The following is a 15,646-nucleotide window of genomic DNA, read 5'->3' as shown; positions in this document are numbered from 1 at the left end:
ATCCAGGCTTTTTAATAGCAGTATAAATGGATACAGTGGAAGAGATCGTGGACATCTTCACTGAAGCATTTTTATATTTTTGTGCACCGTATTCACACTCCATTTGTATAAATACAATAAATACACAGCTCAATTGTACCTTGTCCAAAGTAACATCTCAAAGGATAATGAAACTTATCTATATCTTATTTTTGGAAGATTTCAAATGTGATTTTCAAAGTTCAAATTTTGCCCTTTTCCATGAGGGATAAAATTTCTATATAGCTTATATTTTTGCTTTGAGGTTATTGCAATGGTTTAAATGGATATGGAACAAACGTGTTTGTGGACATCTCCATCATACCAAATTTGCACTCTCATTCCTTATGAACATTTTACTGCCTTCAATTTTTGAGAATTTCAGTGTTCTTGCTACGAACATTTCCTTTTCGTAATGCAGCCCTCAAAATGTTGAGGCACGTTCAGACCATGGTAGCACCTCCTACAGTTGAATCTGCTTTATATGTAACCTATGCCTGCTGCATTGCACATTTCGCAAGGTTAAATAGTATCATCTTCACAATTTGTGTAACACACTGACACACGGACAAGTTTTGAAATTCAGATGCCTTGTATTTAACATTTTCCACAGTACTAAGTATTTTTCAGTTTGCTTTTTAGATGATATTTCTGTTGTAACTTGATTATGTAAACTATTGTATTGCCTTTAAACTATTGTATTGCCCTTCTAAAACAAGCAGTAGGGACACGGTAATTGTTCTTGTTTTTCAGCATTCAATTACAAATGAGCTGCACTTTGTTCTGGCATAGGCTTTCCTGTTATGTTGGCAAATGATTTTTCTGCTAGATGTTTGTACCTGGCAGATCTTTTCTCTGGCTTAAGGTGCTCTATTGAGAAGGCTTACACTCATTATTTGAATAAAAATATAAAAACACACTTCCTGAAAATATCTGAGGCTTGCAAACTGTAAGAACAATAAACAAAATGCCAAATAGGAAATGGAACACCAAGAGGATAAACACTACAGATTGAATATCAAACATCACTTGGAACGGCGTGGTTATTAGTCTCACATTAATCTAAATTAAGAGGTGGCTCCAAATTGAATTTGGGGTTTGTTGGCAATAATAATACGAATTTAACCTAGATCATCATTTATGAAGTTTGGAGCCTAGATATTTTGAACTATGTATTGCTCTGCAGATTGTTTTTGTTTTTAATCTTTTCTGATTACACACTTAACATTGATGTTATAGTAAGTTCTCATTATATTTTTTCAATAGTTATATGTGGATTTTACCATAAAGAACCAGACCAAGGGTTCCAAGAAATCTGGTGTTCCGTATATCTGTACCCATTTCTTGGTATTTAAAGTTATTTTTCTTGGTATTTAAAGTTATTTTATAATCAAATTGTTGACACTAGCAGGAAGTGGTAAAACAACTCTTTTGCATCGCCTGGTTGCACACACAAAGATGTCCGGAATCCGAGGATATGTTCTGAACCTGGACCCTGCAGTAATGACACTACCTTTTGGTGTTAATATTGATATCCGGGACACTGTTAAGTACAAGGAAGTAATGAAGGAGTTCAATCTAGGTCCGAATGGTGGAATTCTGACATCCTTGAACTTATTTGCCACTAAATTCGATGAGGTAAGATTGCTTTGGGTATTCTAACCAATACATTCCATTTTACTTAACTTTATGCTTGCCATAAGCAATATTATGGTATGGGTTGCAGGGAATTCTTGTATCTGGTTAACAGTTATTTTGGAGGACTTTTTATTTTGCCAATAATACTGTTTTACAATTTTTTATAATCCGGAGCACACAGTTTTTGAACTCAATTCTGAGCCTATAAAATGTATTTCAATTTCTGTGAAAATGATTTTTTTTGAGGAGAATACTCTATTGTTTCAATCGCTGAAAACGTTTCCTGATAAATAAATTTGCACCTACCAAATATTAGTTTTAATTTATAAATCATACTTATTATATTTTATTGAGAATTTTAAAACTTCAAACCTGATAGGTAGTAACTTTATTATGGTTACTGTAGCCACATTTTATATTTTATTTACCTAGACAAGAATATATGCAACCCACTAAGATGGGACAAAGGTGCTAAGAAAAGTCTCAATAGGAGCAAATTTATGCAATTAATGTCATTGTGCACTTTATTGAGTTTAATGTGTTTCATTGCTCCTTGATTTGAAAACAGTGGCAAGATATGCTATTACAATCAGAACTCTATTCATAGTAGCAATATCATTTGTGTTCTCTGTCAACTCTGTTATGCTTCTTTTATTTTCTTCCACTCTTGCCGAATCATTGTTAACTTGTAGCAAAGATCAAATTGTTGAGACAAGGGCTCTTAAGTGTGTTTTTAATTTATTTATTGTGGGGTAAAATTGTAGCCACCTTTAAGACTGAAGAAACTGTTTTGCTTACATATTGTGTGATTGTGTGTCTGCATTAATTACAGTTTATTACATTTATCAATATGAATAACATTTATGAGCTTTAACCAAGTGCTTTGAGTTAGGAGAAGAAAATAATACAAGGTAAGAGAGTGTATCTCTCATTTGACGGTTGATGAAAGCAAAATGTTGAAGGAATTGACGAAAACTCTGGAAGAAGGTTCAAGAATCTGGAAATGTGAAATGGACAGTCTCAACCTGAAAGTAATGGCTGTGACCCATATGATTGTGGCAGTGATCTCTTAACTTGCATTAGCGGCTGAACAAAGAAAAAGTGATAGAAAGTTGAAATTGTCATGGACCTGACCCCTGAACTGCGCTTTCAATGTCCAAGTTCTGCTATCAATCTGTAATAGTTGTTACTTGTTAGTGTCTTGTACTCATGTGTTGCTTTAAATCTATGGGAATCTTTGCTTGGATCTGCTGATGTTCATGGTGGTTGTAGACTTCAGGTACAGTTCTGCTATGCAGAAATATTTGGGTTAAATGCTTTTTGAGAACAAGAAAAATGGTTATGACTGCATTGTAGATTGCCTTGTTTAGTGCCCTGGATTGTGCTTGGTTGGTGGACCCAAGCATCTCTCACAGGAATTTATCCTCCATGCCTTGTTTCTTCACTGGAATCTAGTTTGCCATGAATATTTATCAATCTTTATGCCTAGGCAGCTCCCACCTCCAAGCTGAAGTTAAGTGACCTTGCAAATTTGATTCTTCTGGTTTGTAACTTCAAAAGGCTCCCTAGAAATATGACCATGCTCAACCAAGATTGAAGTGATCACCATTCTTATAAATGTTCATGTCCAGCTTGTGCGATCACTTTCAAGTGATTCATCCCCCTTTAAATGCTCCAGTACTCAGTTGCTTAATCCAATGATTTAAAGCTTACACCCTGCAGACTTAAATGAAATAACTATCCAAGTAAAACAGCTGTTCCCATGCTTGGGGCATATTCACTCCCAACTTAAGTATGTAATTCTTTAAACTTGCCTCAAGAAAGTTTCCAACCTATTCACCCAGCATTAATCTTCATAGATATGGCCTTTTCACAAAAGAGACACACAAATATCTAACGCCAAGATATTGAATTCTAAATATGAAGCCTGATTGACTACAGCACTATTAGCTAGGGTAGATAGTCTCGCTTGAAACTGATTGTGCATAGGGTTTTCATCCTAGGGTAGAATTGAGCTCCAAGATGTAATTTTATAATCACCAAAGGAAATTTCTTTAATGACTTTTCAACTTCTTGCTCTTACCTTTTTCAATCAAGCCAAATAATAAAGCGACTTGCTAATATTTTTCTTTAATTTCCATCTTAGTTTCTTTAATAAATTAGTTAAAATAATATCTATTAAATATTATTTTATTGGACCACTTCAAATAATTATCTTAATTTTTCCCTTGTTGCCAAACTTTAACCAATGAGAATAGAACAAAATAAATTAAGTGTTCACCTCCGACTATTCCTTTGAAGGGGATATTACATAAATTAAATAGAACTTACTCTCTATTATAAATGAAAGCATACACTATATTTGTATGAACTACAGACTTAATATTTGAATTTGATATAGAATATTATGAAATTTTGGAATCACTATAATGAAGGATTTTGCATTAATTGATTTTCATTACTTATTTTCTTTCATTTTTTGAATAAAATAGAAGGTTTATTACTTTTTCTTTGATTAGGATTTCTAATTTAAAAAATCAGGGTTGGAGATTTTGAAGGGGAAATTCTTATTATAAGATTAAGTACAATGAAACGCTTTACCTTCAATCATTCACACACTTGCAGGTTTTGAGATTAGAGCATCACAGAGTTGCAAAAAATTTAGTTCAAGGATTCAAAGTGCTTTTAGAGAATGGGATCAAGGGTTTTATCATAATTTAACAACAATTTAAGTTGTACAGTCAGATATCAACATTGATGCATGAAATATTCTTAGTATTCATACTTCTTTGAAGACTACAATTGAATTAGATCTTTGTTTGAATTCATTGTTGAGAACTTGAAACTAGGAAAAAGTGCTTTGAAAACTTAGGAATTTGAGAATTCAATCCGTTAGACCACAAAAACCAATACATTTGGGGCCTGTTTGGATCGTGGATTTGAGCAGGAATTAGAATTCAAAATTAAAAAAAAAAATTAATCCACTGTTTGGGTCTGCAAAACGAGAATTGGAATTCGTGAAATTGTGGATTTGGTATTCCCATTTGACCCCCAAAACAAGAATTCCGTATTCCTCCAAGATACTTGTTATTTGGGATTCCCATTTTAAATCACATTTTTTTGAAAATGATGTTTCCAAGTAAAGTGAATTTTAATTGGGTTTGACATCCACATGCCCATTTTTGAATATCAAATATTTTTAGATTTGAACCAAATAGTCATCATAAATTCCAGAATCCGTAATCTAGATTTCAAGTTCTAGAATCCCAAATCAAGGGTTTGAAATTCCAATTCCTAAATCATATTCCAGCAACCAAATGGGCCACCATTGAATTAAATATAATTAGGAATTGTAGCAAATTGCTAAATATTAAAATTGGAATTAAACCCTAGGAATGACAATAAAGAACAAAATAATAAACCCTAATTTTGATTTTGGAATGTGCTTTTTGATGTGCCATAACATGTGTCATGAGTTGGTCACAGTTGTAACTCACTTTTATAGCTCTTTTATGTGTCAGAGTTGCCCTTGTATTTTTGAGCTAGGACATCTACTTTTTGAAGGTATTTTTGGGAAACCAGTTGAGTTTGTTTTTGTTTAAATTGAAGATCTTGGAGAGATCCATGTTGTCACAACCTGCTTGCTCTAGTGAAGGTTCATATTAACTTTTGTTTGTGGCCAAAATTGACCTCTAGAGCCCTAAAAATTGCCTTTTTTTGTTTTATAAACTGAAAACTGCATTTTTTTGTTCTTGATACGAGGAAGTTGAAACATCTCTCCTTTGATATACAAGGTCACAATTTTTCCTATTATGTTCCCTTGCAATTTATCTCCTTGGTATTGTTGATGTGAGTATTGTGACCTCTACATCATGTAGGATGAAACATAGTATTCCAATACGAGTCACAATTTTTCTTGTTAAATTCCCTTGCAATTTATGTCCTTGGTATTGTTGATGTGAGTATTGCGAACTCTCCATCATGCAGGATGAAACACAGTATTCCAATACGAAGTATCAAATATTTGATCCTCTCTTGAACAACACTAGGTATGCTAAGATTGTGAAAAGATCATAGAAGTGAGTCCAATGTTCCTATTGCAAACTTGCGACTTCTTGTTGGACACTACTCAATTTTATGATGTGGTTTGTTGGTAACTACATGCAAACATAAGTTATTCATTCAGTGTATAATCAAATGGTTTGGCAATGTGGCTCATCAACTACTTCTAAGTGACTTTTTAACAAAACAATTAGCAAAACTTTTGGGTTTAGGAATCTAGGCTAACTCTATCAATGTAAGAAATTGTTGATGGTTGGGTGGAAGTAAACGGGCCCTTGCCTCGCCAAATCAACAATGTAGAGGAGGCTGCAATCTTTTAAGGATGCATGGATGATTTTCATATTGCTAATATCCATTCAAATACCCAATTTCGGCACAATCCAAACGAACATTCCCAATTAAAGTTAAGTACTTGCAATGAGTCAAGACCAACCGTACATTGTTACATGCAATCAACAAGTGCCAAAACGTATAAACATAAGTTTTGCCATGATTCACCAATCAACAATATCTTCCATTCATCTGCTTAACAAGTACCAAAAGGTATGAACACAAGTTTTGCCGTGATTCACCAATCAACAATATTTTCCATTCATCTACTTAACTACTATTCAATATAATTGATTCCTATTCCGAGAGAGGAAATGTAGAAACCATGCAACACTCCTAAATAAGACAATTGATCCACCATGATAACGACAATGTATCTAAGATTACTTTGGAAACGTTATAGCACCAGTGTCTCCAAGTCTCCCCTTTTACAAATGATTTGAGCATGCCTTATATAGAGGGCTCAAGTACAATCAATGGCTATGATTGATTCAAGATCAACGATTGAGATTGGTCAATAAAAACCTAATTAGGGTTTTCACTAACTATTACTTACAAGCATTTAATGTTGATCAATTACAAAAAGGCGCCCATTTGCAAGCCAATCAGAAAATTATTTTGCTTTTGAAATATGTATCCATTTGAGTATGAACCAATGAGAAAATTCATTGTGTTAAACCATTAAATGCAATCCACATGTACACTTGGGATGACTTGATTGAATGATTCTAGCTTGTGGGATTGGCATCTTTTAATTGGTTGGAGATGAGTGAGCAGCACCTCAGCATTATCTTGCAATCTTTGTTTCAACTCCATTTTGCCTTTCTCAAAATTTTGGAAATATTCACATTGAGATGTCCTTGAAATTGCACTTGTCTTGATATTTAGCCTTGATCTACTTCTTAACTTGAACTCAAACTTGATTAGCATTTTGACTTCCTCATTCAATGAGATGTGCAATTCAATCATCACATTCCACACTTGGTTGAGGTTTCAACAAATTTGGATATACAACATTAATCATTGTGATGGGATTATTCCCTTTGTCATTGCACTTGCACTCCCATTTCACTTCTTAATCTCCAATTTCAAATCATCTTACAAACTTAATTAACAATTTCTGAATTTTTGATGCTTGAGGTCTCCATGGTTTCCTTGATGTAGCAATTACAAAGTGCTTGCCTCTGAGCAATATAAATGTTTACGAAATTTCCATCTCCTCATCATCTTCTTACTTGTCATCTTCATTTTGCAGGTCTCCTTTCACTTGGACTTTCTTGTGCAAGTATCCTTACAGTGCTGGGACTTCCTCGTGCAAGTATCCGTGAAGTTGCCTTTGTTCTTCCTTGAGCATCTTCCTTCATTTCCTTGCAAAAAAAGAAATACTTGTATGAAGTTCATGACAATTAGTGTAATCAAATTCGAAATACTTTAAACTTTTATTTTGATTTTCAGAGTTCTGATCATTCAATTTCACTTTACAAAATCTCCAGCAGGCCATTTGATTTCATGATTTTCCTCTTGCAAATTTGTCATTCCGTCAGACCTGAACAAAATGTTTATGATTTTCTTTGCTGATTTTCACCCACCTCTCTGTATGCTTTGCCTTGTAATGAACTGCATTGTTGCTTGAAATGACAGTCTCCACCTCCACTATATAGGGACTTTACTCAAAGGTGGTGTCCATTGGGAGAGGGCCAACCCATCCTACAATGGGTCTTCAATGCTTCTCTAAGCCCCTTGACCTCTTTCAACGAGGTGTTGCGCATCTTCTCATAACCAGGGCCCTTATACCCTCTTGGAGCTTTATCGACACTTTTCAACTTATTCTAGTATGGGGAGCCAATAAAATTGAAATGCAACCATCTTGCATATATGCATATTTCTATATCTTGTTGCGCAATGTCTCAACTCGAATTTTGAACTGAAGTTTCCAAAGTTCCCTTCCTTTTGCATGAAATGGGTGCTTGGGTTTCAGTTTCAGGTTTAGCTGTGGTATTAAAACAAGGTCGGTCTTCTATCAAAATATTTGAAGATGGGGACTCCATTCTCTTTGGTTTTTTAAGGGGGTAAATTTTTTGTATGTACTTCTCTCTTTTTGCTTCTTGCTCCATAGTATATTTTACGGCTATATTATTTGGTCTAGGAGCATTTTTTCCCACGACATTTCTCTTCTTCCATGGAAGCCGCTATATAATTTCAACATACTTCCATAAAGGAGAATCAAAACTCAGATCTATTTTTTGTTCATTATTGGCTATAGAGGAAGAGGTAGGTGCTATTTGATAAAGGAACTTAGATCTGAGGTAGAGCAATGAAATCTTCTTTTATTATCAAATGGAAAGATAAAAATATGAGTTTTCCTGATCACAAAAGTTGACTTTGATTCTGGGCTATCAATCAACTTGTATTGTTCTGAAATGTAAATAAGACCGATTGCAATATTTTATTGCAGGTAAGTGCAGATGTATCAGACCGAAGGTAATACCATGGAATGCTCTTATGTGTTTCCAAGCAATCATGATATACAAGATATATATGAATGGGAATGGTTGTGTCTTGTGTAGAGACATGACTCTACGTTTCCTTTGGACCCGTAGGGTTATGTCTCTATATAGGACATACTCAAGATTACCATCATTAGTTATGTTTATTTCAAATTACACTCGGAGATAATACATATAAGAAGTCCGATCATAATCAACGCTTGCTAATTATTCACACTTAATCTGCAATATGAAACAATAACGTGATAATGAAGATTCATATGTTCTGACATGTTAACACAGAGATTGCTGCACTGTAATGAAGAGTCAACCAGATCGAATCATTTGTGCAGTCAACTGACAGATTATAATATACACAAATATGTGTGTTTATACACACACACACATATGTACATATATGTATACACACACACACATGTATGTGAATCTTTCTGAGTAACAATGTGATATTATATATCTGACAAATGCTACAAACTCATCACTCTCTCTTAGCGAGGGAGGATATGATTCATTCACAAGATAATGATTTCAGTTTATCAACCTTAGATTAAAATGCCCATCAACACATATCCGAGAAGGATATTGGAATATGAAACAATAACACGGTAATGAGGATTCACATGTTCTGAGATTTTCAACACAGAGAGATCGCTGCACTGTAATGAAAATTCAACCAGATCGAATCATTTGTGCAGTAAACTGACAGATATAATATACACAAATATGTGTGTGTACACACACACATACATATATGTATACACACACACACACAAATATATGCATATATGTATATACACACACATGTATGTGAATCATTTTGAGTAACAATGTGATATTATATATCCAACAAATGCTACAAATTCAACACTCCCTCTTAGCGAGGGAGGATATGAATCGTTCACAAGATAATGATTTCGGTTTATCAACCTTACATTAAAATGCCCATTAACACTTATCCGAGAAGGATATTGGATATCTTATTCACATTTTGGGACAATTTCTAGGTAGAGTCTATCAGATGTCCATCTTGATCTTAAGATAACATAGAATTATGCTCTCCAGCTCACTCTGGGACTCAGGTAGTCTATCATAATTCATTGTATTGTCAAGGAATCTGGCACATGCCAAGACAACAAGTTTTCATGACAATGGATCAAGAAACACATAAAACAACACAAGTAGCATCATGACTTCTGACTCACTTCGGGACAATAGTAGAAGTCAATCATGATACTTCTGTTATCCTACTATCTGACACATCCCATGGCAACAACTTAATGAAGTCTATGATACCATGTCAATCTATTGCTGAGACCTAACATCTCATAAAGTCAAAGATCGTCATCTTTCTTAAAACACGTGCACAAGGGTAACTTTTTAAAACAAATATATATATATATATATATATATATATATATATATATATATATATATATATATATATATATATACACACAAAAAACTGAGAGTTTGTCTCAGGAGTTACAACAATTATAGTTTAGCCATACAAAGTTTTCCTCTTCAACTTTCAACTTTGCAAGAGGTTTGCTGAATATGTTGGCAAAATGCTCTTTAGTGCTGATATATTCTAACTTGATGACACATCTATCTACCATATCTCTGATGTAATGAATGGGTATCCCTATATGTTTTGACCTGTTATGGAACACTGAATTTGCAGAGAGTTTGATACAACTCTGATTATAACAATGAATAACTGTAGGTTTTAGAGGTTTCCCAAATAGCCCAACCAACAACTTCCTTAACTATTCTGCTTCTTGTGCTCCCATGGATGTAGTTATGTATTCTGCTTCAGTGGAACTTAGAGCAGCAAAATATTGCTTCTTACTAAACTAGGATATCATTGTAGATCCAAGACTTAAACAACATGTTGAAGTACTTTTCCGATTAGTAGTACATCTGGCCTAGTCAGAATCAAAATATCCATGAAGCTATAACTGAACTTTTTCATATTTCAATCCAAGTCCAACAATGCCTTATAGGTATCTCAAAATGTGTTTTGTTGCTTTGAAATGAATCTTCTTAGGTTCACACATAAGCTGACTTAGTGCATTTGTGGCATAACAAATATCAGGATGAGTGTTCACTAAGTACATTAATGATCCAAATATCTGTCTATAATATGTGGGATCAATGTCTTCAGACTCATATGCCTCAAATTTCAGTTTATGGAGATTTGTCTCCATAGGTACTGACAGTGGTTTACAGTCCATTATGCCAAATCTATTCAATATGTCAGTGGTATATTTTCCTTGATTTAGGAAAATGTATTCTCTCTTTTGTCTTACTTCTAATCAGAAGTAGTGTAGAACCCCAACTCTTTCATTAATTCAGCTATGAGGTCTTGCTTACATGTAATAATAAGACGATCTTCACCTGTAATCGGAAGATCATTAACATAGAGAACTAGTGTTAACATATCTCCCTCTGATTTCTTGAAGTATATGTTAGGATTTGCTTCATTTCTTGAGTACCCTAATTTGGAGAGGTAGCTATCTATTCTCACATACCATGCCCTGGGGGCCTGTTAAAAGACCGTAAAGAGCTTTCTTCAATTTCCATACATGTGACTCTTTCTTGTGGATAATAAACTCTTATGGTTTTTCCAAGTATACTTCTTCATTGATTACTCCATTTAGGAATGGCTTTTTTACATCCATCTTGTTACATACCAAAATTTTGACCTAATTTTAAAACTTGTTCATAACCGTTGGATTTAATGGAGTATTCTTTCATGATCATGTGAAATAGGTAGTTATTTATACACGTTGTATTAACTGTTAATGAAGATGGTCGTTAACCATTAACTGTTATTAGATGATTAGTTGTTGCTTCATTTGAAATTATGATTAATAATTTAAAGTCTTCTAAAATGTTTATATGAAATTATTATAGAATTTTTATTACAGCGGAAGTGTTTTCATAGGTGATTGCAAGAGAAGATGGAGGGGGGAAGCATTGCTAAACAGGATCATCGGAATGGGATGCTTGCTTAGTTTAGTCATCAGGATCGGCAAGTATGACCTTAAACTTTTTTGAAAAGGACATAATGACTTGAACACAAGATACATTTGTGGGACCCGCATGGGCTATTAAAAAAATAATCTAAGAAAGCATAAAATAATCTAATTAAAATATAAAAACATACCTCAAGGGATTTCAATTGATCTACCATCATATTATATATATATATATATACACACACACGTACATATAAATATAAAAATGAAATGGCACCATTATGTTATAATAACTTAATAAAATGATGTCACTCCATTGATATACTTACATGAACGTATGTAAATATATATTATAATGTAATGAGCCTAGCTCAAACTGATTGCAAATTACCCTTATTTGCTACTTGTAATAAATGGTTGCAAGCTCCTCAATGAGATATGATGCTTTCTTTCACCTGTTAATGCACTAAGAGAATAGGATGCATCTACAGCCAAGACATCTTTACAAGATTTGAATACAAACTAATATCAAATCCAAGACTCTGGTATCATATATATGAATAAATGCTTAATTCTGATAAAGACTGACACCTACAGCAATAGCATATAATATGCATGAATAGACAAGGGAAACCTGGTTCTTGAAGTCGCTTTGAGTCTCCAATGACAATGCAATCAATATCTCCAAGTATTATGCCCTAATGACAAGGTAATACAACATTACTGCAACAAACTCCTGTAGCAAACACCCAACTTATTCTTCCTCTTCACACCTGGCCCTTGGCCACAAATTCGGCACAATGAAGTGACTGAAATATCACCTCCAATCTGTAATAATTTAGGTGATGTTTCACACCCTCAAAATTGCTATCATTGGGAGTTTTTATTCCCAAAGACAAATTGATTATTTGCAAGCCCTTGGCTCCACAAATACACATGCAAATGTCAATATCAAATCCGGATGCCTTCCCATGAGGCTCTCTCCTCTATTTATTTTATTCTTGCCCCCCCTTCTAGAAGAATCATAAATATTATTTTATTGCACTTTTCTAGAAGCTTCATCCTTTCCAACAATAATTAGCTATGCTTCTCTGAAATGACCCTGGCTATTAAGGTTACTAAAAACAATGCTTAAGCTGTGACGGTGCGTTAATCACTTATTTTTGAGACTAAACTATAAAGATAAAATCTTATAAATTTTCCAAATTTAAAGGAATGTTTCAGTCATTTCACTGAAAGTGCGGGTAATAATATTTGCAATGATAATTCTGATCAACATTTGCTAACCCGAAAACAACATCTTACATCATTTATTGAAATATTGCATGAATGCTCCACTTTACAATTAATGGAAACGATACCAAAGGTAAACCCGAAATTTCTTACTCTTAATGAGGTCCGCCGTTTGTAATGCCGCACTGCGGATTTTACCCGTCTGCCACAATACTGGTGCGATTTATAATTTCCTTAGCACCCCTGTCCAGTCTGAGTTTGCTTGCACGAAATATGGGTCGGTCACTGGTTATTTCCCCGTCTTCAAAGGAGGTCGCGAATTCTCTCGCCGTTTGCAACAGTTAGCTCGGAAAATCTTGGTGGTGACAAAACCTAAACGGCTCCTGTTTACTTCGAAAAACCTTCAGTCCCGACTCCAATGGATGAGACGATGTAAGCCGTAGCTGCTCCAATCTTAACGCGAAAATCTGCAACTCACGTCGGCTCGCGTTTTTAATAAATAACCCTCACGACTCCTCACCCATGATATAGATGGCTTACAATATATTCGCTGATGCTGGTATTAGCTCTATGATTGCTATCTATGATGAACACTACTCCAGCAGATGTTAACCTGCGAAAATTTGCCTAACCAGTAAGAATTTCGAAACCGCTGTAAATCCTATATTTGGAAGTGCTCCTCTGGTTGTAACAATTCCCTCCTTCCCTTGTTAATTTCCAACCCTTTAAAAAAAATCAATGTCTCAAATCATCCACATGAAATGGCTGAATACCATCTCCAATGAGCAACCCTTCAGAAGATATCTCACTTCCTCAGTTATGCAGATCCAAGGGAGTTTTTCGTTCCCAAAGACCTAATGGAATTTGTAGACCGAAGACCACAAATTGCTCCAATATGATAAATAGTAGAATCCACAAAATCGCTTGTGCAAATGGGTGCCCCATGTCCTCTATTTATTCACTTTGTTGAGAAGTTACTGGAAGTTTTCCGGAATGGTCTTTTATAATGCACTTTATTATTAATCTTTATAAAATTAAATAAATAACTTTATAAAGTAAAAGTACAATCTCAATTTAATATTAGAACAAGTAGGCCCCACTTACTGAATTATTATTCTCCGAGAGCAAGAATGTAATCATCTGGAAATAAAATGACTCTCTTTCCAAAATCATTTGCCTACGAGAGTCGATGATAGGCAAATCCCCGATAAAAGTTATGTCACTAGAAAGGGGACATGACATTCTCACGATTCCCTTTTCATAATATAATAATATTTATTTTAGTCACTTTTTAATTAAATTAATTAAATTATTTCCACTTAGCCTTCGAAGAACGAAAGGCTAAGAACTTTGTTGAGAGGCTAAAAAGATGGAGACATTACATATAATAATAATTGAACTATAATTTTTCCAACTCTTTCTTCCAACCTTTTATTTTTCCCTTTCTTTTCAATCGATTTAACACTTGGCAATTTGAATTGACATGTAATCTTTTTAACCAGTGGAAGCCAAGAAGTCACGGCTTGCTCTTTTAAATGGGAGTCGTGAGAAGAGTCGGGCATATACATTCCGCACACTCGGATACCTTTACTCACTATGTCTTCCTTATTCTCTCCGCCACCCTCAACACCCAACTTCATACATTTCTGTGTGCCAAAATTCCTCCTCCATTTCAGTCTAAACATCCATTTTTCAAGCAGCATCTCTGCCATATGTGCTCAGCCCAATGAAGAATAAATATTTTGCACTTGGATATGTCTGCAACGTCTAAAGGAGGGCAGATTTCCAATCAATTGCAAGGCTTCAGACATATCAAGAATATACATTAGGTCATGTAATGCTATTTCAATATCATTTTATTGCTTTCATAACAGCTAGTTAGGCTCACAAGACTCTTTCTTTTTTCAGATTTATTTCAAAGCTACAATATGAGTTTTGCTGCATAATCCACGTCCTTTGATATCAGTCCTCTTCTTTCAACCTTCATAATAAATTAGATACAACCCTTATGGAAGCGTTTTTTCAAATACAATAAAGTCTAGAATGAAATATACCATCCAATAATATTTCCAATTAGTCTCAAGAACATAATCTTTCTGATCACAGTTGTGATTAGCATACTAAGCAGCGAATCCTCTTGGAACTTATGCATAGAGCAGATTGCTTAGGAAATTCCAGACACCTGGGACTCACCGGCTATATAGTCAAGTAAGGTGAAGAGGTGGTGTGAATTTGCCAGAAAGCAGAAGAGAAATTGGACATGAATAATAAATTAATCAAATATACTTAATAGCTCATGCTCATCCCTTTAATGAAACTTGTTGTCAAGTTGAGCGGTGGTGATCGGCTCAATGAACCTATTTGAAATCCTTGGCCAAGGTAGTTTAAGGCATGGTTGCCATCTAATGATTACTTGATGTCAGAAGCGCCAGTTATGCAAGCATGTCCGTTTCATAACTATGCGGACATTCTAAACACCAGAATGCTCTGTTTGCTAGATTAAGAACATCCCAAGCCCAATCCCGAGGTAGGGAGGGCCTTTCTAATTTGATAGAATGTGTGAGGATAAGTATGGTTCGAGGTTGGGAGGTTAAGCCTATGTTAGTGCTTCTCTCACCAAAGCAGAGGCTTGCACAACCAGATAAAGATCCTTTGGAATGATAATTGTATGTTTCTTTCCTTCTTTTTTTGATAAGCATTTACTTGTATGTAGAAAGGATAGTTCAGTTACTTTCAGATGATCATTAAGTATTTTAGTTGATCATAAATACAATTATTTGATCGTTAAATTAGTTATTTCAATTGATCATAAATACAATTATTTTTAGTTGATCCCTAATTTAGTTTATGCAGTTGATCATAAATACAATTATTTTC

The 15,646-nt window shown here is 34.4% G+C and overlaps 1 protein-coding gene across 3 annotated transcripts in view; it reads left to right on the top strand.

The window, feature by feature from the left end:
* LOC149579569 (GPN-loop GTPase QQT2-like) overlaps positions 1-15,646 on the top strand; it is a 133,612-nt gene that overhangs the window by 62,881 nt on the left and 55,085 nt on the right. For 2 of the 3 annotated variants that reach the window (XM_089785941.1, XM_089785931.1), the window contains exon 4: positions 1,430-1,656. In XM_089785941.1, coding sequence (XP_089642067.1) covers positions 1,430-1,656 — 227 coding nt within the window. The remainder of the gene's footprint in view (positions 1-1,429; positions 1,657-15,646) is intronic. The other variant, XM_089785938.1, reaches the window with a different exon arrangement.

The sequence above is a fragment of the Cupressus sempervirens genome, chromosome 1, assembly GCF_028749045.1.
Source record: "Cupressus sempervirens isolate cs-2001-9-10 chromosome 1, ASM2874904v1, whole genome shotgun sequence".
NCBI classification, from domain to species: Eukaryota; Viridiplantae; Streptophyta; class Pinopsida; order Cupressales; family Cupressaceae; genus Cupressus; species Cupressus sempervirens.
Note: the sequence above shows the minus strand (reverse complement) of the source record. Positions and strands in the feature narration are given on the sequence as shown.